This window comes from Oncorhynchus mykiss, chromosome 9 (assembly GCF_013265735.2).
Source record: "Oncorhynchus mykiss isolate Arlee chromosome 9, USDA_OmykA_1.1, whole genome shotgun sequence".
NCBI classification, from domain to species: domain Eukaryota; kingdom Metazoa; phylum Chordata; class Actinopteri; order Salmoniformes; family Salmonidae; genus Oncorhynchus; species Oncorhynchus mykiss.
Window position 1 is genome coordinate 52,756,897 of NC_048573.1, and position 24,536 is coordinate 52,781,432.

At 43.3% G+C, this 24,536-nt stretch overlaps 1 protein-coding gene across 1 annotated transcript in view; it reads left to right on the top strand.

Moving 5' to 3' along the window:
- LOC110532370 (ephrin type-A receptor 2) overlaps positions 1 to 24,536 on the top strand; it is a 36,944-nt gene that overhangs the window by 6,684 nt on the left and 5,724 nt on the right. Inside the window, exons 4-10 of the mRNA XM_036988309.1 lie at positions 19,480 to 19,635; positions 19,884 to 20,243; positions 21,438 to 21,565; positions 21,853 to 22,021; positions 22,235 to 22,328; positions 22,900 to 22,955; positions 23,045 to 23,170. Of these exons, the coding sequence (XP_036844204.1) occupies positions 19,480 to 19,635; positions 19,884 to 20,243; positions 21,438 to 21,565; positions 21,853 to 22,021; positions 22,235 to 22,328; positions 22,900 to 22,955; positions 23,045 to 23,170 (1,089 nt within the window). The remainder of the gene's footprint in view (positions 1 to 19,479; positions 19,636 to 19,883; positions 20,244 to 21,437; positions 21,566 to 21,852; positions 22,022 to 22,234; positions 22,329 to 22,899; positions 22,956 to 23,044; positions 23,171 to 24,536) is intronic.

Sequence of the window (24,536 nt, forward strand, 5' to 3'; positions counted from 1 at the left end):
AGTATATGCCGTTATCTTAGCTAGCAAGAAAGCCATCCTGCTAAAGTTTATTTTAGCCTGCTAGCTAGCCAACCACCACATTCAACATAGCTGAGTAGTAAGCCAGACAACAACTAGTCTAGCACAGGCTGGAACCCACAGAACACAAAAACAAAAATTGGCATCAGATATAAAGTAGAGATAGCAGAGACTTACCAATTGACGCTAAATTAGCTACCTAAGTTAAAGAGCCAATGAGAGGCCTTCAGAGGGAGAGGCCATTTCACCAGCCGAGGGAGAGTCAGCTAATCCACATTGAATTTAACCGGTTTATCTCCATCACTGCAGACTCTCGCGATGTACCAGTAGGTCGGTAGGAAATAGAGGTTGCAGGCCTCACAATCGGCACAGCACCTGGTTTCAGTCAGTCTCATTCCAAAACCGAATAAACCGTTCCCGCTTCAAAGCTAGCTTCTAATTTCTGAGTCGTAACTCCGTCCTTGTGGATATTATGGCAATATGTGGGTATTACTGCACTAGCTACGAATGACGGAAAACTACTACAATGCTCGCTTGACTACCACTACTAAACGCACAGGAGAAGAGATCTTTCGCATGAAGTTATATGGTTTCTTTGTAGATTTTCACCAGCACCAACACTTGGTTTGGAATGTAATTACATGCTAGCATAGCGAGTAGCTAACGTTAGCAAGCTGGAACTAGCTAGGTAGCACCGGTTCTCCAAATGATGTTGAGAAATAGTGCATTGTGGGTAGTTCTGAAGCTATCCGGAAATAAGTTAAGAAATATGTAAAATTCTCAAACCACTGTTTGTACACTGAACAAAAATATAAACGCAACATGCAACATTTTCAAAGATTTTACTGAGTTACAATTCATATAAGGACATTTGTCAATTGAAATTAATTAATTAGGCCCTGATATATGGATTTCACATGACTGGGAATACCTTTAAATAAAAACAGTCTATCTGGTGTGGCCATCATTTGAGTCATGCAGCCTGACACATCTTCTTCGCATAGAGTTGATCAGGCTGTTGATTGTGCCCTGTTGAATGTTGTCCCACTCCTCTTCAATGGATTTGTGAAGTTGTTTGGTATTGGCAGGAACTAGAACACGCTGTCGTACACGTCGATCCCGAGCATCCCAAACATGCTCAGTGGGTGACATGTCTGCTGAGTATGGAGGCTATGGAAGAACTGGGACTTTTTCAGCTTCGAGGAATTGTGTACAGGTCTTTGCGACATGGGGCTGTGCATTATCGTACTGAAACATAAGGTGATGGTGGCGGATGTATGGCACAACAATGGGCCTCTGGATCACTTCACGGTATCTGTGCAATCAAATGGCCTTCGATAAAATGTAATTGTGTTTGTTGTCCATAGCTTATGGCTGCCTATACCATAACCCACCGCCACCATGGGGCACTCTGTTCACGTTGACATCAGCAAACCGCTTTCCCACACAAAGCCATCTGCCCGGTACAGTTAAAACTGGGATTCATCTGTGAAGAGCACACTTGTCTGGCATACCAGTGGCCATTGAAGGTGAGCATTTTCCCACTGAAGTCGGTTACGATGATAAACTGCAGTCAGGTCAACACCCTGGTCAGGATGACGAGCACGCAGATGAGTTTCCCTGAGATGGTTTCTGACAGTTTTTGCAGAAATTCTTCGGTTGTGCAATCCCAGACGGGTGGTGGGTCTCAGATGATCCCGCAGGTGAAGAAGCCAGATGTGGAGGTCCTGGTCTGGCGTGGTTAAACCTGGTCAGTGGTTGTGAGGCCAGTTGGACATACTGCCAAATTCTTTAAAATGACAGTGGCTTATAGTAGATAATTGAATGTTAATTTACAGTGGGGCAAAAAAGTATTTAGTCAGCCACCAATTGTGAAAGTTCTCCCACTTAAAAAGATGAGAGGCCTGTAATTGTCATCATAGGTACACTTCAACTATGACAGACAATGAGAAAAAAATATCCAGAAAATCACATTGTAGGATTTTTAATGAATTTATTTGCAAATTATGGTGGAAAATAAGTATTTGATCAATAACAAAAGTTTATCTGAATACTTTGTTATATACCCTTTGTTGGCAATGACAGAGGTCAAACGTTTTCTGTAAGTCTTCAAGGTTTTCACACACTGTTGCTGGTATTTTGGCCCATTCCTCCATGCAGATCTCCTCTAGAGCAGTGATGTTTTGGGGCTGTTGCTGGGCAACACGGACTTTCAACTCCCTCCAAAGATTTTCTATGGGGTTGAGATCTGGAGACTGGCTAGGCCACTCCAGGACCTTGAAATGCTTTTTACGAAGCCACTCCTTCGTTGCCCGGGCGGTGTGTTTGGGATCATTGTCATGCTGAAAGACCCAGCCACGTTTCATCTTCAATGCCCTTGCTGATGGAAGGAGGTTTTCACTCAAAATCTCACGATACATTGCCCCATTCATTCTTTCCTTTACACAGATCTGTCGTCCTGGTCCCTTTGCAGAAAAACAGCCCCAAAGCATGATGTTTCCACCCCCATGCTTCACAGTAGGTATGGTGTTCTTTGGATGCAACTCAGCATTCTTTGTCCTCTAAACACGACGAGTTGAGTTTCTACCAAAAAGTTATATTTTGGTTTCATCTGCCCATATGACATTCTCCCTATCTTCTTCTGGATCATCCAAATGCTCTCTAGCAAACTTCAGATGGGCCTGGACATGTACTGGCGTAATTAGGGGGGCATGTCTGGCACTGCAGGATTTGAGTCCCTGGCGGCGTAGTGTGTTACCTATGGTAGGCTTTGTTACTTTGGTCCCAGCTCTCTGCAGGTCATTCACTAGGTCCCCCCGTGTGGTTCTGGGATTTTTGCTCACTGTTCTTGTGATCATTTTGACCCCACGGGGTGAGATCTTGCGTGGAGCCCCAGATCGAGGGAGATTATCTATCAGTGGTTTTGTATGTCTTCCATTTCCTAATAATTGCTCCCACAGTTGATTTCTTCAAACCAATCTGCTTACCTATTGCAGATTCAGTCTTCCCAGCCTGGTGCAGGTACAATTTTGTTTCTGGTGTCCTTTGACAGCTCTTTGGTCTTGGCCATAGTGGAGTTTGGAGTGTGACTGTTTGAGGTTGTGGACAGGTGTCTTTTATACTGATAACAAGTTCAAACAGGTGCCATTAATACAGGTAATGAGTGGAGGACAGAGGAGCCTCTTAAAGAAGTTACAGGTCTGTGAGAGCCAGAAATCTTGCTTGTTTGTAGGTGACCTAATACTTGTTTTCCACCATCATTTGCAAATAAATTCATTAAAAATCCTACAATGTGATTTTCTGGATTTTTTCAATTCATTTTGTCTGTCATAGTTGAAGTGTACCTATGATGAAAATTACAGGCATCTCTCATCTTTTTAAGTGGGAGAACTTGCACAATTGGTGGCTGACTAAATACTTTTTTGCCCCACTGTATCTGGCAACAGCTCTGATGGACATTCCTGCAGTCAGCATGCCAAGTGCAAACTCCCTCAACTTGAGAAATCTGTGGCATTGTGTTGTGTGACAAAACGGCACATTTTCGAGTTGCCTTTTATTGTCCCCAGCACAAGGTGCACCCTGATATGCCACACCTGTCAGGTGGATGGATTATCTTGGGAAAGGAGAAATGCTCACTAACAGGGATGTAAATACATTTGTGCACAAAATTAAGAAATAAGCTTTTTTTGGATATGGAATATTTCTGGGATCTTTTAATTTCAGCTCATGAAACATGAGACCAACACTTTACGTGTTACGTTTATATTTTTGTTCAGTATAGTTATAGGTTACCAGATCGTGACTACAACTAAGTCTTTGACCACACTGTGTTGAGTAAAAATTCATGCTTCCTACCCTCTAAGAATGCCTTTCTTTACACATAATCTTTGCTGGCAGAAAGGAACACAAACTTTGTGTTACCACACAAAGACACACATTTGACCTGGCTGCTCCTTGGATTGTGTCGAGCTGACCGTGCCCACACCCTGTCACCCACATTAAAGCCATATGTACACTCATCCCAGAGCTGGGCAAATATGTCTTAAGGCCAACTTGACCTGCATTCCAAATGGCATCCTATTCCCTATGAACTGCACTACTTTTGACCAGAGCCATTTGAGACGCACATTTGAGACGCACACTCAGTATCTAAATGCTCTTGTTTACACACAGTCTGAATGTTGTTGAGCTCTTTTTTTTTCTGTGGGAAAAATCCTGAGGGAACCAGTAAATTAGTTCTGTTAGGGTTATTTTCTCCCAACGGAGGATTTCCCTTTTCCAGTAATCTAGGCCTAGTTTTCCTCTCCCCTAAACTGATGTCGGTGACTAAGTTGAAGCTGCATGACTGTGCCTGCCGTGTGGTGAATGACTTTATGGGTAGTAATTGACTTGGGTGTGTGTGCTTTATGTGCAGTAACTACTGGTTCTGCCTGCGTCTTTGTCTTCCTATCCTCATTTCTTTTGCTCGTTCTATTTAATTTTTTCTCTCTCGTAATCTCTTTTATTGCTCCCAGACCCCCCCCCCCCCTTCTAATTCCATTTTCCAACTCTCCTGTAAGTTTTATGATCAAAAGTAACATTATTACTGACTATTCCCTCATGGAACCAGCTACAAGACAACATTTTTCTATTGCTCTCTGGATGATGAATATATTATTATGGTTGGTCTGGGTGCATCTACTGAATGTGACACCAATTGAATCGCAACATCCCGTTTCACACGACCCAGATGTGACTATTTAGACTTTGTGCTGTTCTGTGTATGCCAGTAAATAAAACAAGTATGTTTTGCTTATTTGACAACTGTCTCCAAAAATAATAAACAGACGCTACATTTGAAAAGTATCCCTGATCTGTGTACCGTAGTTTGGTAGGGATACACATACTGTACATCACAGGAGGCTGCTGAGGTCAGAATCAAATCACATTTTTATTGGTCACATACACATTTAGCAGATGTTATTGCAGATGTAGCGAAATGCTTGTGTTCCTAGCTCCAACAGTGCAGTAGTATTGAAAAACGATTCACAACAATACACACATGTAAAAGAACAGAATTAAGAAATATATAAATATTAGATTGAGCAATGTTGTAGTGGCTTTGACTAAAATACAGTATATACATATAAGATGTGAAAACATTATTTAAACAATATTAAAGTGGCCAGTGATTCCAAGTCTATGTATATAGGGCAGCAGGGTTGTGGAAGCCGGCTAGTGATGGCTATTTAACAGTCTGATGGCCGTAAGCTGTTTTTCCATCTCTCGGTCCCAGCTTTGATGCACCTGTACTGACCTCGCCTTCTGGATGATAGTTGGCGTGAACAGGCCGTGGCTTGGGTAGTTGATGTCCTTGATGATCTTTTTGACCTACCTGTGACATCGGGTGCTGTCGGCGTCCTGGAGGGCAGGTAGTTTGCCCCCGGTGATTCGTTGAGCAGACCGCATAGGAGAGACCTGCGGTTGCGGGCGGTGCAGTTTGCCTTACCAGGCAGTGATACAGCCCGACATTATGCTCTCAATTGTGCATCTGTAATAGTTTGTTGGTCTTAGCCAAATTTAGTTGAAGAGGTGCTGTTGCTCCTTCACCACACTGTGTGGGTGGACCATTACAACAAGCCTACAAGCCCTCAGTCCAGCCTCTCTCAGCCTATAGCGGACAGTCTGAGCACTGATGGAGGGATTGTGCGTTCCTGGTGTAATTTGGGCAGTTGTTGTTGCCATCCTGTACCGCAGGTGTGATGTTCGGATGTACCGATCCTGTGCAGGTGTTGTTACACGTGGTCTGCCACTGCGAGGACCATCAGCTGTCCGTCCTGTCTCCCTGTAGCGCTGTCTTAGGTGTCTCACAGTACGGACATTGCAATTTATTGCCCTGGCCACATCTGCAGTCCTCATGGCTCCTTGCAGCATGCCTAAGGCACGTTCACGCAGATGAGCACGGACCCTGGGCATCTTTCTTTTGGTGTTTTTCAGAGTCAGTAGAAAGGCCTCTTTGGTGTCCTAAGTTTTCATAAGTGTGACCTTAATTGCCTACCGTCTGTAAGCTGTTAGTGTCTTAACAACTGTTCCACAGGTGCATGTTCTTTAATTGTTTATGGGTTATTGAATAAGCATGGGAAACAGTGTTTAATCCCTTTATAATGAAGATCTATGACGTTATTTGGATTTTTACAAATTATCTTTGAAAGACAGGGTCCTGAAAAGGGCTGTTTCTTTTTTTGCTTAGTTTACGTATTCCTCTTGTCCAAATGGAATAGGGCAGTGTGATGGCGATTGCATCGTCTGTGGATCTAAGGTATCAAGGAAGGTAGAGGTGATATGATCCTTAACTAGCCTCTCAAAGCACTTAATGAAAGTTATAGTCTTGGTAGTAATGCTGGGGATATCCAAAAGTAATTTCCAGTTGTATGTAATAACACAAAAATCTTTCTGGTCTAATAATGTAAGAAATATCACACAGAAAAATGAAATACTGCTGCTTAGGAGCTAGAAGCAGAGCTGCCATATCTGTTGGCACCGTCTCATATCGGCTCATAATAATGGCCGGAATAGAGCAAATGTAATGGCATCAAACATCTGGAAACCATGTATTTCATACTATTCCGCTCCAGTCATTAACACAAGCCCATTCTCCCCAATTAAGGTGCCACCAACCTCCTGTGCTGTACATGCAGCAAAAACAGTTGCCATTCTTCACATATTGGACAAGAAACGTCCACATTTTGTCCAGATAAAATGTAAACTGAAATGTAAAAACTTTTTAATGTTCTGAATATGTCTACTGGGATCACAGCATTGATATGACACAGGTGATAGTGAATACTTGACAAAAAGAGAGGATTCACCCCAGTTTACTCCCTAGAGAGTCATTATGAAGAGCGGAACAATTGTTATTTTGGTGCAACATATCAGCCGTGCAGTCTGGTGCTGGAACCAACTTGTTTATTGTAATCAGAAAGAAACGTCTCTGGGACTGGTTTGTGACGTTTTGTTCTTTATCAGATGGGGTGCATAGGCCTACAGTGTTACATATACTATTTTCCGCTCCATGGAATCCATAGCTTAAGAGGAGTCATCATTATGGATACTGTGGATTTACTTGGCCTATGATTGCATTGTGTTGATAGTCAAATAAATCCTCATTAAGGGCTATTTTTGGACTTTCAGCAGATGTTCATATCAGTCTTTCTTTCTTAACCTTTGAAAATGGGGAGGTTTCAGGAGATTGACTGTGATTACATTGAATGTGTTTCTGTGATCTTGTGCCAAGTTGATATCGACCTCTCAAACTGAGGTTCAGAGCGTGGGCTAGATAATGGAGGAACTCTGAGTAAATTGCCTCATCAGTGTCATGCGCTATCATGGTGAAGCTCCATTTGGAATAAATGTAGGACCCGTCAATATTCCTAAAAAAATTCACGGCATAGTGGCCAATATTTATCTAAATTGTGAATTATAAATATGTTTCACTGATGCTGTTGAATTAGTGCGTTTGAATTGATGGCGCAAGTTTAGCCTTTGCTTTTACATTAATTCAATAGGCCTATAAGGTGTGGTTACAATGTCACATGTCAAATCCTATTGATTTTAGGATCCAGCGGTACAGTTAAAGGGGTAATCAGCAGGTAAAACTAACAGCATAGACCCAACCCCTGTTTCGGTAAAAGCGGAGGGATGGGGCTTGAAAGATGTAACTAATCTCAAATTCATAGACTGAGCTATGGATGTTTTATAGTTTATAATTTATAGTTTTAACCAACCATGTATAGTGTTTTAAATGTACGTTGTTTACAAACATTGGTGTAAAACAAGCTCATATTTCGGGTCCTGATGGGGTACGACAGCTGGAAAGGAGAATACCTAGCCAGTTACAACAACTGAATGCATTCAACTGAAATGTGTTTAACCCAACCCACCTGAATCAGAGATGTGCGGGGGGGGGGGCTTCCTTAATCGACATTCATGTCATCGGCAACATGTCAACTTTGCTCATGAGGCATTTATAAGCTTATAGTCTACAATGGGGACATATCATTAATTTACAAGTCCAAAAATGGATGTAGCAACTGCAGATTGCAGACTGCTACAGTGCATTCGGAAAGTATTCAGACCGCTTGACTTTTATTTTCTTATGTTACAGCCCTATTCTAAAATGGATTAAATATTTTTTTCTCTCTTTAATCTACCCACAACACCCCATAATGACAAATCAAAAACTGTTTTTTTGTTTGTTTTTTATTTGCAAATGTATAAAAAATAAACAGATAAAATGTACATAAGTATTCAGATCCTTTACTCAGTACTTTGTTAAAGCACCTTTGGCATTGATTACAGCCTCAAGTCTTCTTGGGTATGACGCTACAAGCTTGGCACACCTGTATTTGGGGAATTTCTTCCATTCTTCTCTGCAGATCCTCTCAAGCTCTGTCAGGTTGGATGGGGAGCGTCGCTGCACAGCTATTTTCAGGTCTCTCCAGAGATGTTCGATCGGGTTCAAGTCCGGGCTCTGGCTGGGCAACTCAAGGACATTGAGACTTGTCCCGAAGCCCCTCCTGTGTTGTCTTGGCTGTGTGCTTAAGGTTGTTGTCTTGTTGGAAGGTGAATTTTTGCCCCTGTATGAGGTTTTGAGTGCTCTGGAGAAGGTTTTCATCAAGGACCTCTGTTTACTTTGCTCCGTTCATATTTCCCTCGATCCTGACTAGTCTCTCAGTCCCTGCCGCTGAAAAACATCCCTTTAGCTCGATGCTTCTACCACCGTGCTTCACTGTAGGGATGGTGCCAGGTTTCCTCCAGACGTGACGCTTGGCATTCAGGCCAAAGAGTTCAATCTTGGTTTCATCAGACCAGAGAATCTTGTTTCTCATGGTCTGAGAGTTCTTTAGATGCCTTTTGGCAATCTCCAAGCGGGCTGTCATGTGCCTTTTTTGCTGAGGAGTGGCTTCCGTCTGGCCACTCTACCATAAAGGCCTGCTTGGTGGAGTGCTGCAGAGATGGTTGTCCTTCTGGAAGGTTCTCCCAACTCCACAGAGGAACTCTGGAGCTCTGTCAGAGTGACCATCGGGTTCTTGTTCAGCTCCCTGAACAAGGCCCTTCTCTCCCGATTGCTCAGTTTGGCCGGGCGGACAGCTCTAGGAAATCTTGGTGGTTCCAAACTTCTTCCATTCAAGAATGATGGCAGCCACTGTGCTCTTGGTGACCTTCAATGCTGCAGAATTGTTTTGTTACCCTTCCCCAGATCTGTGCCTCAACACAGTCCTGTCTCAGAGCTCTACGGACAATTCCTTCGACCTCATGGCTTGGTTTTTGCTCTGATATGCATTGGGTCAACTGTGGGACCTTTTTATATAGGCAGGGTTGTGCCTTTCCAAATGATGTACAATCAATTGAATTTACCACCGGTGGACTCCCAAGTTGTAGCAACATCTCAAGGATGATCAATGGAAACAGGATGCACCTGATCTCAATTTTGAGTCTCATATCAAAGGGTCTGAAGCTTCTGTAAATAAGTTTTTTCTGTTTATTTTTTTATTTTTATACATTTGCAAACATTTCTAAAAACCTGTTTTCACTTTGTCATTATGGGGTATTTTGTGTAGATTGATTACATTTTTTATTTTTGCCATGTTAGATTAAGACTGTAAAGTAACAAAATGTGGGGGAAAAGTCCAGGGGTCTGAATACTTTCCGAAGGCACTGTAAGTGATGTTCTTGGTCCCAATCGATCAACACAAGCCTTTGCGGCCCATTAAACTGAACATGATAAGTACCTCATCATTTAGCGCTGTTTTTGTTTTAAACTCAAATTTGCTTGTTTTCGCTTTGTCGTTATGGGGTATTGTGTGTAGATTGAGGAAAATGTTTTATTTAATCCATTTTAGAAGAAGGCTGTAAGTAAAAGTGGAGGGGTGTGAATACTTTCCGAATGCACTGTATATGGTGCTCTGGTCTTCCTCTAACATCTGTAAAAAATATATATTTTCAATGGATCCTCAATAACCTATAGAATGATATTTATAGTTGGCTTATTCAATTTTTTTCTGTTCAAGACTCACGCTCCCATGATTCCATTCTTCGAAACCACTCCCACCTTCACCGCCGAAGTTGCAGCTCCGGCAGCCATTGCTCCCTTCCAAATAGCCTATATTTTTGTATATTATATTATACTTTTTAGTAGTTCCAATAGGTCTACAGTGTTGTGGCTTGGACAATTGTTAAGGCTGTTATTGTTTAACACTTTTTAATTTTTGAGATGCAGCAGGGTTAGCTACTTAGCTAGCTAGCATTGCTAATGTTAGCACCAAAGATAAGGGTTTCAATCATGAAAGACTAGGATTTTGTAGTGATTTCATAATAAATGTTGAGTTCTAACAGGACTATATGTTAAGATCGTCGCTAAGATTAAACTGCTGTTATTGTTGCAAACACTATTTCGGATGTAGCACTAGCGTGCTAGCATACCATCAGACTAACTTATAGTTAGCATTCGTTAGCATCTAAATTATAATTTATTTTTGAGTGTAATGCAATGGATTGGTGACAATGACATTTGGATATATTTGGCAAGGTATTCATGCAAGCATTATATTATTACAACCCAAAAGTAATGTGAAATGCACTCAAGTTATGACATAAGCTTTGTCTAGGCTTGCTAGCCATAAGATAACTGCAGACTGGGTGGAGCATTGCATCCTGGGAGGTGAAATGGACTCTGGGACTTGGACAATACTGTAGATGAGGACAATGTAGAAGTAAAGAAAAATGAGGTATCGTGCAGTATGACTGACAAAAACAATAACTTAAATGTCTATCAAATCTTACAGTAGTGCATATATACCAACAGCATAATAACTGGTTATAAAGTGGTGGAATTGTCCTTTAAACAAAACAAAGAACAATAAACATTTGGTGTCTCAGTGTTGAATTTGTATGAGTCAAAGACATTTGTCCCATTATTCTACCAGTATCCAGCCATATAAGTACTCCCAGGTGCCACATAGCTCCATTTCCAGGGCAGGTTTTGGGTGCATATTTCCTCTGTATGGCATTCCTGTGCAACGTGGTGGTGGTGGTGGTGGGGCCGTGGAGATTTGTGTATTGTGCTGCTGGTGTGTGAGATCAGCCCCCCCCCCCCCCCCCCCCGGACAGGACGGGCTCCAGCGGAAACCGGACGCCACCTAATCCGCAGCCACTCTCCATTGTTTTCCATTGTTGCCCGCAGTCACTCCTTTTTCACTCCACCGATTTATAAGTAATTTAATTTTGTTTATTGGTTCATTTGGCCTCTCTTAACAGGAAGTAGACATGTTGTTGGAATTCAGCATGTACTGCCACTGCCACCTGGATATCTAGCCTGGACTTTAAGGAAAGACAAAGGAAGTGTGTCCTAGATGACCGTGGTGGCTGTTGTTTGGGCAGTGTAGTTGAAGGACGGGTCACGGGACATATATTTAGTGTTAGACCTCTGTTGGTTTGTGTGATGGTTGTTTTAATGGCATTGTTAGTTTACAAGCATTTCGCCACACCCGCAGTAACATCTGCTAATCACGTGTATGTAACCAATAAAATGTGATTTGATGGCTTCTTTCTTCCTATTTGTACCTCTCTCTCCCATTTGCACTACTCCCTGTTCTGTGAGCAGCCCGAGGGAGGAGGAGTGTGAAGAGAAAGGGATTAGGGAATGTATTGTGTTTGTTAAAAACCAGATGCAAGCCTAAGTGGAATTGTAAAACAGATGTAATTCCCTTACATCTGCTCCATTGGTCAGCTAATCCTTTTTACTATTTCCCCACACCTTAACCCGCACACCCCACACCTTGACCCCCACCATCCCCCTCTCTCCACCCCCCTCCTCTCTCTGTGACCCCCCTGGCTTCATGTTACTACCATACCTCCCCCATCAGAGAGACACTTTGTTCTACTCAACTACTCCTCCACCACCCCCTAATACACCAATGAGACGTTGTCCTGCTTATGCAGCATTAGTGGCAACACGTAGAAATTACAGAGATGCAAAACAACTGAAAATGGGAGCCAAAAATACATTTTAGTCAATAAGCACGCTTTTCATCTGAAAAAGTTCGGAACAGTTCGTGCATATATTATGATGACATTTTGTACAGTTTTTGTTAGTTTTGGCTTTCAGAAAGTTTTTTTTTTTTAGCTGTTTGTGCACATAAAAAAAATCTGAAGCTGAAGTCTACGCCCCTTCGTCGGAGATTGGTTAACAGTAGGGATTCTTCAATGAAGTGTTAGTGTTCAACGATAGACGACTCATTTTCACGTGCACGTTTTTTACTTGAAATACTGCACTTAATGTCTTAGTTAGATGTAGAATTGTGCGACTAAGATCTTGGAAGAAATGTATGCCCGATTTCTTTATTTTTTTTATTAATTCAGACTATTTTGAGGAAGTATATACAGGCTTAATTTTTTAATTGAACCTTTTATTTAACTAGCTAAGTCAGTTTAGAACAAGTTCTTATTTACAATGACGGCCTACCAAAAGGCAAAAGGCTTCCTCCGGGGATGGGGGCTGGGATTAAAAATAAATACAAATGTAGGACAAAACACACATCACGTCAAGAGACACCACAACACTACATAAACAGCATGGTAGCAACACAACATGGCAGCAGCACAACATGGTACAAACATTATTGGGCACAGACTACAGCACAAAGGGAAAGAAGGTAGAGACAACAATACATCACACGAAGCCAGAGGTGTGGACTCGAGTCACATGACTTGGACTCGAGTCACAAATATGATGACTTGCAACTCGACTTTGACTTTAATACCAATGACTCATGACTTAACTTGGACTTGAGCCTTTTGACTCGACCTGACTTGATACCCTCCCCAAGCCCAAATATAAAAAATGATGCTATTAAAAAAAGTGTGCATCGCATCAACTCTTCATTTAACGGATTACAGTTTGAATCGGACAGCAGCCAATCAAATTGTGCCAGCTGAGAAAAAGATGTGTGTGGCAGTGCAGAGGAACGTCAGCGGGTGAATTCAGATGGAGCTCTTGGAAAGATGATACCCAAAATTATTATTTTCGGATATAAAGACGACGCTCTATAAAAAACGGATTGCAGCTTGCAAGACATGCAGGGAAAAAATTACAGACGGAGGCGCAACAATTTCCAACTTTGTTCGACGTTTGAAGCTGCACAAAGAACGGTAAGTCGTGGCAAATATAGCCGACAGCTATATAATTTATAACATTACTAGTATAGCATGTAGGCTAACATAACGTTAAATCAATGAGCCTCCACACAGTCAATTAGTGTGGGAACGTGATCATTGCACCCAAGATTGAGCTACAACTGGCAAGGCAGTTGGTAGCCTAAATCCTGCCTGATGTTACTGCTGTTCCTAAAACCATTGACATACGTTAGCCTACTGTAACCACACAGAGTGTGTGTGTGTGTGTGTGTTAAGGTTGGGAGATTGTGTACAAGCCTACATCGCCCGATTGCGCCCCATAGCGGTCCTCGATAGTTGATCACTAATGGGGGGGAGGCCTTTCTCATGGCTACCCATGTATTTCCATGGAAATATAAAGTTTATTTGGAAAGTAATAAATATATAGATTTTTTTAAATCATTCATGATTTGCGTAAATGTAATATACTAACTATTACTCTTGTTAAAAATATGAATTGGTATTACATTTGGTGAAGAGCACATTATGACTTGTTTAGGACTCAAAACTCAAAGTTTTGGACTTGAGACTTGACTCGGAATTGCCTGTCTTGACTTGGGACTTGAGACTTACTTGTGACTTGTAATACAATGACTTTGTCCCACCTCTGCACGAAGCAGCCGCAACTGTCAGTAAGAGTGTCCGTGATTGCTATGGCTCTCAAGATGGACAAACCGTACTATTGCCAGTCTTTTAAGGGTGTATGCGAGCTTGTTCACCTAGCCAAAGCATGCGGTAGCCTTTAGCCATTTCCCCTCTCTCACTTCTTCCCCTCTCTCTCTCCTTTGCTCACTCCTGTGTTTGTTTTAGTTGGCTATTGACTCCCGGTAGTCAAGGACAGTTTAACTCACTACTACCCTGAGGCAGACATGACCCTCATGTGCTTTAAAAGCTAAAGAGCCCAGGACTTGAATTCAGCTTTTTTTCTTCTTCTCTAGAGCACCCCCACTTAACTCAAGTCCTTGGGGGATTTTCTGTTGTCCAACCACTGAGTACCCATTCAATCATCCATCGGTCCGTGCATTCATCACGGTCTCCATCTCCATCCATCTTAACTCCGGCTGACAAACCAGCCAACTCCACTTCCAGAATCCACCAGGTCCCGCCAGTCACTCACTATAAATAAACGCCCAGGCTCTTTAGACACAGGACCTCTCAAATGACAACAGGGCCTACCTCCCAGGGGACCCCGAAGGGCAAAAAAGACATTCTCACTTAAGTTTCTCAGCGGTCTGGCTCTTAAAGAGCTTAACAGACTTTTATTTAGTTGAGAAATGCACTGTGTTTTTACTCCCAGTTATGTTCTCTTTGAAAACAACAATGTAGCTCTCTCCCATATTCTTTCCCTGGACTCTATTTGTGGCTGTGACCACCTTCCCTCGCATGCTTTGATTGGCTGCTGGATGAAGGAAGCTCAGCGTCAGCCTCATGCTTCCTGTTGTGTCCAGCAAAGATTAAGCCCCCTCCTCCTCCCCTCTCTCTAGTTCCCTTTAGAACATTATTTTACCCTTCTTCAGTTTCTATTCTTCTTAAATTCAGAAACTGGTGGTCACTGACTCCTGGTCATCACGTATATTGGATTCATTTCCTGTGATGAAAGGCAGTAAATGGGCCTGAACCCTATGGTTCACCGTTGGGTGGTGTATTCTGGAATGACTGTTGATTACAGTCTCTGACTCTTACAGGCTGACTACACCCCTCACGTCACGTGGGCAAGCGTTGCAAAATAAATTTAGACATAAATGTTATTCAATTATTGCACCCACTGCCCCTGTCTGCGTTGCCAAGGGCTAAAATTGAAGTCTGTTCTATTTCTGATGCAGATCGCGCTGCAAGTCCTGCCTCTCCCATCTCCTCATTGGTTTATAGAAGCAGGTACCCATGTGCCGACACCTCATTGGTTATACCCACGTGGGAGACTGAAAGACTAACGAGGTCAGTGGCAGTAATGCACCTAATTTATGAAAGTTGCCAATCGCAACATAAAGTCAAAAGAAGAAAAAGCCTGGGAGGAGAGATGACTAGAAATGATTCGGTTGACCATTTTATGTGTGGATTAAATAACTCAATGTTTATATCCCAGGACAAATTAGCTAGCAACAGCAAGCTAGCTAAATAGGACAAATTAGCTAGCAAGTGCAAACTAGCTAGCTAAATTGACATAAATGCTTTTTGACCTGTCCTCAAATTAATATAATTGGTTCAGAGTTTGTTTTGATATTTTAACCTGCGCGTCGTGATCGCGTTTGGTGTGGGGGGACAAAATGCATTTATGCACGATGACGCACGCGTGCAGCCGGTATGGGTTCCGTGTTAATGTATTTGTATTTATTAAGGATCCCAATTAGCTGTTGCCAAGGCAGCAGCTACTCTTCCTAGGGTACAGCAACATTAAGGCAGTTATATACAATTTAAAATATTACATTTCATAACACTTTTCACAGGCCACTACTCTACTACCAGATATCTACAATACAAAATCCATGTGTACGTGTGTGTAGAGTGCGTGCCTTGTGTGTCTGCCTTACACCATCATCCCAGAAACCCTAGACCCACTCCAATTTGCATACCGCCCCAACAGATCCACATATGATACAGTCTCTATTGCACTCCACACTGCCCTTTCCCACCTGGACAAAAAGGAATACCTATGTGAGAATGCTATTCATTGACAACAGCTCAGCGTTCAACACCATAGTGCCCTTAAAGCTCATCAATAAGCTAAGGACCCTGGGACTAAACACCTCCCTCTGCAACTGGATCCTGAACTTCCTGACAGGCAGCCCCAGGTGGTAAGGGTAGGTAACAACACATCCGCCACGCTGATCCTCAACACAGGGGCCCCTCAGGGGTGCGTGCTCAGCCCCCTCCTGTACTCCCTGTTCAGTCATGACTGCACGGCCAGGCACAACTCCAACACCATCATTAAATTTGCCGATGACACAACAGTGGTAGGCCTGATCACCGACAACAACGAGACAGACTACAGGGAGGAGGTCAGAGACCTGGCCGTGTGGTGCCAGGACAATAACCTCTCCCTCAACATAATCAAAACAAAGAGATGATTGTGGACTACAGGAAAAAGAGGACCGAGCACTCCCCCATTCTCATTGACGAGGCTGCAGTGGAGCAGGTTGAGAGCTTCAAGTTCCTTGGTGTCCACATCACCAACAAACTAACATGGTCCAAGCACACCATGACAGTTGTGAAGCGGGCACGACAAAATCTATTCTCCCTCAGGAGACTGAAAAGATTTGGCATGGGTCCTCAGATCCTCAAATGATTCTACAGCTGCACCATCGAGAGCATCCGGACTGGTTACATCACTGCCTGGTATGGCAACTGCTCGGCATTTGACCGCAAGGCCCTACAGATGGTAGTGCGTACGGCCCAGTACATCACTGGGGCCAAACCTCCTGCCATCCAGGACCTCTATACCAGGCGGTGTCAGAGGAAGGCCCTAAAAATTGTCAAAGACTCCAGCCACCCTAGTCATAGACTGTTCTCTCTGCTACCACACGGCAAGCGGTACCGGAGCGCCAAGTCTAGGTCCATGAGGCTTCTAAACAGCTTCTACCCCGAAGCCATAAGACTCCTGAGCATCTAGTCAAATGGCTACCCAGACTATTTGCATTGCCTCCCCCCCTCCCGTCTCCACACCACTGCCACTCTCTGTTGTCATCTATGCATAGTCACTTTTTAATTAACTCTACCTACATGTACATACTACTTCAACTAACCGGTGCCCCCACACATTGACTCTTTACCAGCATCCCCCTGTATATATTGTTATTTTTTACTGCTGTTCTTAAATAACTTGTTACTTTTCGCATATTCTTATCCATATTTCTTGAAACTGCACTGTTGGTAGGGGCTTGTAGGTAAGCATTTCACTAAGTTCTACACCTGTTGTATTTGGCGCATGTGCCTAGTTAAATTGGATTTTTTATTTAATTTATGTGTGTCTGTGCCTGTGTTTCTCTCTTCACAGTCACCGCTTTTCTATAAGGAGTATTTGTATAAAAAATGTTTTAATCTGATTTTACTGTTCACATCAGTTACCTGATGTTCCATGTAGCCATGGCTCTATTTAGTACTGTACGCCTCCCATAGTCTGCTCTTGACTTGGGGATTGTGAAGAGACCTTTGGTGACACATCTTGTGGGGCATCTATGGGTGTCTGAGCTGTGTGCTATGTGTTTAAACAAACAGCTCAGTGCATTCAGCATGTCAACATTTCTTAGAAAAACAAGTAGTGATGAAGTCATTCTTTCCTCCACTTTGAGCCATTCGAGATTTACGTGAATATTATTGTTAGCTCTTCGTGTACATTGCTGTAATCTCCCCGCAGCCATGACCAGATGCATCGCAGCCGTTCTCATTCCCCCACCATTGCTGCGGCACAGAAATAGCCTAGTCCCCTCTATTGTTGCCATGTGACATTTCTACTATTTGCAACAAGTGTTTATAAAAGATGTAAAGAAAATGTTGAATGGCTTGACATTCTTCTGCCTGCTGGTTGCTTGTGAAAGAATATGCTAATGAGTTAGCTGGGAGCCTTTTGGTGAGGCTTGACGGGAAGGGACAGAGGTATTTGTTGATTACCAGTGGGGAGGTCAGAGAAGACGGAGGCCTATGGATTGGGATTCGAGATGGCAGCTGTTTCGTTTGCCCACTCGCAATAGGATTCGATACCCTTCTTTCTTTCTATCCCTCTGCTGCCCTTCTGTTTCTCTGTCCCGCCATGTCTTTTCGACCTTCGAGATCTTGTTAATGAGTAGTCATGAATGTTATAGAATCAGCTGGCAGAGAAAGAGGAAAGGGGACGTGAAAGAATGAGTAACAATCCAAAATCTTTTCATGCTTCGATTTTTCTCTCAACTAAGAATGCACTACTGTCATTCAAGTTCGCCATGTCATCCTACTGCCGACAAATGGCAACTGCAACTTGTAGGCCTCAATGAGGCAAAAGACGAATGGAGCGAAGGGAACGTCTCATAGTTACTTGAATAAATGAAATGTGGGTGATTTTCTTTCAGGAGAGTGTGAGGTTACTTGCGTGTTCCAAGTAAACTTCAGCGAAGGCAGTAACTGATCAAAGCTGATATTTCTCTGAGAATAGACATTGGTGTCCTTCTTGAATTGCCCCTGGTGTTACCTTTTGGATGCAGACACTGGAACCATATATCATTGATTCTTTACATATTTCACCTTCTTTCTCAGGTCATTCCTCCATTGCCTGTAATCAATTTCTCTCGCCCCCCCTAATGTCTGATAAAGCAATGAAGTCAACCTAGGAAAAGAGAGCTGGCTGAAGAAAGGATGCTATTTGAGATAATTGGAATACAGACCCATATTGCAGGGCCTGGAAATAGAAGAACCAAAGCAAACAGTGTGTGTGTGAGAGAGGGCAGGGAAAACAGGTGAAGAGAACAGTAATCCTTCCTCTGAAGTCAGATTTGCTCGCCGTGTGTGTGTAGTCATGTAAGGGGATAGAGCACGGACATGACCAGAAGCCATTGGAATGTTTTTGGAGCATTTAAGGGCGGCCTTCTCATTTTCACTTTCCTCCATGAGACCCTCAGAGATTTCACGCCGTCTTACTCTGATTCCAACTACTGTTGGTGCACAGCTTGAGCTTACATGTATCTCTCCCACTCTATTCTCCCATGTGTGAAATCAGCAGACATCTTATCTAAGCGATACAGTTTCATATTTGCACAGGGGTCTTTTTAAAAGATGGCTCAAGTATGCACATAATGGTTTCACTTATTCATTTTCTCTCGTTCTGATTTCTTTTCCCACTTGATTCTGGCTTGCAGTCCTCTTTTTTCTCTCCTCTTCTCGTGGAGTATTGATGGCTGACTTACTGTCCTGGAAATGTGGGAAGACTGGTTGTATTGGTATAGAGAGCGAGCGAGAAAAGGGGAATGGTTTAAAGGTTTAAAGAGTAGTAGTATGGCTGTTGTTTCTGCACCAAACACCCACTCGGATGTAGGAAAACACTGTAATAATCATCTACATAAACACTTGTTTTTTCATCCAAATGGCACCCTATTCCCTTTATAGTGCATTACTTTTCATCAGGGTTCATAGGGATCTGGTCAAAAGCAGTACACACCATATAAGGAGTAAAGTGCAATTTGGGATACACACCATGTTTTCCTTGCCATGTTTTAATTTCCCGTTTCTTAAGTAGTTCCTCTCAGTTCCTAATGAAAGTCTCCCCTGTGTGTGTTGTGTTTTCAGAGTGTCAGCCAGGCTTCTTCAAAGCCTTCGTGCCCAGCGACACGTGCAAACTATGTCCTGCTAACACCCAGCTGCTGGGCTCCGGGGCGCTGCTCTGCCCATGTGCAGAAGGCTTCTACCGCGCTCCCGACGACCCAGCAACAGGGCCCTGCTCAGGTTAGGAGGAGGAAGGTGTCCATTTTAGGAAAATGACTTTAATGTGCACCGTCACCATTGGTGGATCCCACACTGACAACTAATGAGAGTTTTTATTGCGCTCATAGTGCTCTCTTAACCAAAATAATTACATAATGACACTAAATAGAAAATCACAGAATGCTACAGTGGTTGACATAATGATGACATTAATCATACATTGTGAACTAACATACTATGCATCCATTTTCCTGCTCCTGTTGCCTTAGGCCTGCCCTCAGCGCCGCAAGAATTGTTCGCCACGACCACCCAGCTGGCCGCAGGCAAGCTGCATCTGTCATGGAGCCCGCCGGAGGACACGGGCGGCCGTAGTGACATCACCTACAGTGTGGAGTGTAGATGCTGTGATGGCGCCACGTGCCAGCCGTGCGGGGAGAAGGTGCGCCTCGAGCCAGCCAGCAAGGGCCTGATGCACACCTGGGTGGCGGTGAGCGAGCTGGAGCCCCACCTCAACTACACTTTCACCGTGGAGGCCCACAGCGGAGTGTCGCTGTTTGCCAGCCAGGTGGCACCGCGCTCCAACAGGCCCCCGTCCACAAGCACATTGACCACTGCCCTGCACTACACAGGTGAGTCACCATCAGTGTTGGGATTTATTACCTGAAAAAGTAATACATTACGTATTACTCATTACATTTACTTTACAGTATTACTTTGTGTTACTTTTATGAATCCAGGTGAAAGCTATGATCCCTTATTGTTGTCACCTGTTAAACCCACTTCAATCAGTGTAGATGAAGGGGAGGAGACAGGTTAAAGAAGGATTTTTAAGACAATTGACACATGGATTGTGTATGTGTGCCATTCAGAGGGTGAATGGGCAAGACAAAATATTTAAGTGCCTTTTGAATAGTTTATGGTAGTAGGTGCCAGGCACACCATTTTGAGAACTGCAATGTTGCTGTGTTTTTCACGCTCAAGAGTTTCCCATGTCGATCAAGAATAGTCTACCACCAAAAGGACATCCAGACAACTTGAAACTACTGTGAGAAGCATTGGAGTCAACATGGGCCAGCATCCCTGTGGAACCCTTTCGACACCTTGTAAAGTTCATGCCCTGACGAATGAAGTCTGTTTTGAGGGCAAAAGGGGGTGCAACTCAATATTAGGAAGGTGTTTCAAATTATTGTACCCTTGGTGTATACTCTAAGCAAATTTCCAATCTTTTCATTAAAAATATTTCTCTCGAGCCGCCAGCTCTGTTTATAGACCGCACGTACACTGACCCATAGAGATGTATAGAGGGCCCACTTGCCACAAGACGGGAAAGCCCTCTATGGGCAAAGATCAGAGGTGCGTCCTCTATAAATTTGTATGGAAAACAGCTGTCATGCTTTTACTCAAAACAGCCTTTCTCCGCTCGCTCGAGAACTAAATGAGGAAATGAGACAAGTTCGGATCATGGGTTTTGACAAAAATAACTGTAATAATATTACCCAATTTGTAAAAAAGTACCGTTACTTTACGCCGTTACTCATAAAGTAATCTGATTGCAAAACACGTTACTTTTGTAACACTTTACCCTCAACACTGGCTACCGTACTATGGAGTAATGGTAGTAGAAGTATTAAAAATCTTTTAATTATGCATGATCAAATGGGATCTGAAATGTAGTTATGGCTTCTCATACAAGCATGATAAATAAATACTCTCACACATATTGCAATGAAAGCATTTCAAAAGCTCTTGGTTGGTTGCACCTGTGAAGGATATTGCACAACGTCTCGGTATTGTTGACATCTCCCCTCCTTCCTTCTCCTTAGACCCCCCCAAGGTGACGTCCATGCGTCTGGTCGAGCGAAGCCCCACCAGCCTTTCCCTGTCCTGGGCTGTAGCCCCCCACAGGCCCCTGCCCCGGCCCACCCGCTACGAACTCAGCTACCGCAAGAAGGTACAGTACCACCCACGCCACCACTAGCGGGTGCATATTTTTGCACTGTTCTATTGTATGTCTTTTGTTATATAAGGACTTAAAAATTTAATGTTGTGATAGTGCACAAAGGAAAGAAAGAGTAAGAGAAAGAAAATGAGCGGGGTTTCATGGAGGATAAACGCCACATAAAGGGAGCAATATCGCATAACAAAATTATTATTATTTTGAGTCCTTACTGAAACCCAGTGAATCAATCATGACTTATCTCATCTTTCAATTCTCTCCCCCCTCTCCAACTCTTCCAGGATGACAATCTGGATGTGACCACGTACACTGTTCTGATTCTGGAGAAGAGCTCTGTGCAGATCAGTGAATTGTCCCCAGCCACGGCTTACCTATTCAGGGTCAAGGCCCTGAGCCCCGAGGGCAGCCCTGGAGGATCCTTGGAGGATGAATTTGAGACCCTGCCTGATAGTAAGGATGAATAGCCATATGAGGCTAATAAGGAGAAGGGAGAATGATAGGATGCTATTTGAGATGATTGGGACACCGCCCCATACTACAGGGCCTCGAAATGAAAGAACCAGTGTGTGTGTGTTTTTTTTTGTTGTTGTCGGGAGTGTGTGTGTTTTTTTTTTGTCAGTGTGTTACCATTGTGTCTCAGGGTTTGTTGTTGATGTGCCACAGTGCCCCAGAGCAACACAGCGGTCATCTTCGGAGCGGCAGTTGGCGGAGCGGCCATGTTGTTCATTGTGGTGGTCGTCCTGCTCGTACGCAAACGGTTAGCAGCAACCTCCTTTCTGCCCCTCGCCCTTTGCTTCTCGCCCCTTTTGTTAAGCACCTCCATAACACTCACCCCTTCACTGGTTTCCTTTCTCATTCTTCTTTACTTTTGCCCTTCTCTCCCCTTCCTTTTGCTACTATCTCTGTCTGTTTTCCAGCACTCACTAGGGGAGAATTGGCATTGAGTGCAGCTTGTCATTGCTCTATGAGTATACTCTAACAAGTAGTGGCTTTGAATGGAAGCGGGCCCAAGTGGCACATTGTTTTGGAATAAGAGCTGGTCGGCTCTTCTTGTGGCATACTGTAGCAAATCCTTCAGCACAGCAGCACACCGCTATCTGTCCGTCGATCCGTCCATCTGTCTTTGACACGGCTTAGGAAACACAGACAGGCTCCAGTCTTTATCAAAGCTTTCCCTCAGTGAATCGAGGCGGCACACACCAATGACTAGGCGTCTTTTGAAACTAGCTGGAAATGGAAGGATAAAAAGAAAAACGGATAATTTGATTTTGGAGCGAGATGATGATGACGATGATAATTACTGATGATATTTCTTTTCTGTTATTCAGGAGAAGGAACTCCCATACAAGACAAGAACCAGAAGATACTTACTTCTCTAGCTCAGGTAGACAAAATAAAATAAGTACCCCTCTCTCTCTCTATGTATTTTTATCTTTTTTTCACAAATGCCTATCTATTCGTATTCTTCTCCAGAGCAACTGAAGCCGCTAAAGACCTATGTGGATCCGCACACGTATGAGGACCCCAACACAGCCATCCTCAAGTTTGCCAGCGAGATCCATCCCAGCCACGTGACCAAGCAGAAAGTCATTGGAGCTGGTGAGTTCAGAACTAAATTAAAACAATGTACTTAAGGGCTAAGGATGAAGGAGTTGAAGGGTTTTTCCATCCCCTAAGTCCCAGTTTATAATTTTTTTGGGTGTGTTAAGGCTACAACTTGAGCTCTTGAGTGACAGTGGGTAGACCATTCAGATTGGTATTGATGGATTGCGTCTTCGACTTGCATGTTTAGACATAATTCAGTGTGGCAACTCTGCTTGGCTTCGGGGACCAGTGCATTATCTCCAAATCCACATTAAATAATAATAAGATAAACAAAAGTAACTGGAGCAGAAAACTGAGTATTTGAGAGGCTATAACCCCTTGAGCCCAAACTCCTATTCTGCAAATGATAGTTTTATTGCAGTGTGACAACATCTGCCATTCTGCTCTTTGAACCCCCAACATCCACCTCCCCTTCTCCTCCCCAGCCGTGCTCTGTCCTCTGTGACAGCTGATTCCCATGCTCCCACACAGGCCGCAAGCCTCCACCAATGAGAGATGAAAATGTTTAATCTAACCTTTGTTTAACTAGGCAAGTCAGGTAAGAACAAATTCTTATTTACAATGACGGCCTATCCCAGCCAAACCCAGACGACGCTGGGCCAATTGTGTGCCACCCTATGGGACTCCCAATCATGGAGAGAAACACATATTTCTTACACAATCCCACAATAACACACCTCTGTGAAAGGCCCGGAGCAAAACAGCTCCGGATGCTTCCTTGTTTACTTTCTCCATACACAATTTCCATAACCCTCGAGAGACACTAAAGGTAGGGCTGGGTGATATGACCTAAAAATCATATCTATTTTTTTGTTGTATGTTTTCTCTAAGTTTGAACACAATTCTATAAGGAATTGGCAACTTGTTCTCTCGTATCTCATTCTGAGAAATAAGGTAGGCCACCTGATTCCAACATCTGAACAGGCTAGCATCCTCTTCAAACAGTTGGAGACGGAGTTAAGGGATGTGTTCAATACCAATTCAACTAGCAATTTGCTAGCTAACAAGGTAGAACGGTTGAATTGGTATTGAACACATCCCTTCACTCCGTCTCCAACTGTTTGAAGAGGATGCTAGCCTGTTCAGATGTTGGAATCAGGTGGCCTACCTTATTTCTCAGAATGAGATACGAGAGAACAAGTTGCCAATTCCTTATAGAATTGTGTTTAATGCTTATTTCACATTTATAAAACAGACTAGACGGCTAGTATGTCTTTGGCTAAAATGCTGCTAGCGGTATGCGATACTGCAATGCCACGCTCAACAAACTGAGCATGAATTTTTCAGAATCAATGTTCATTGAGACTCCTGTTTTAGTAGTGTCTGTTCTGCATGCAATTTGAGGAGTTGAGACTTAAAA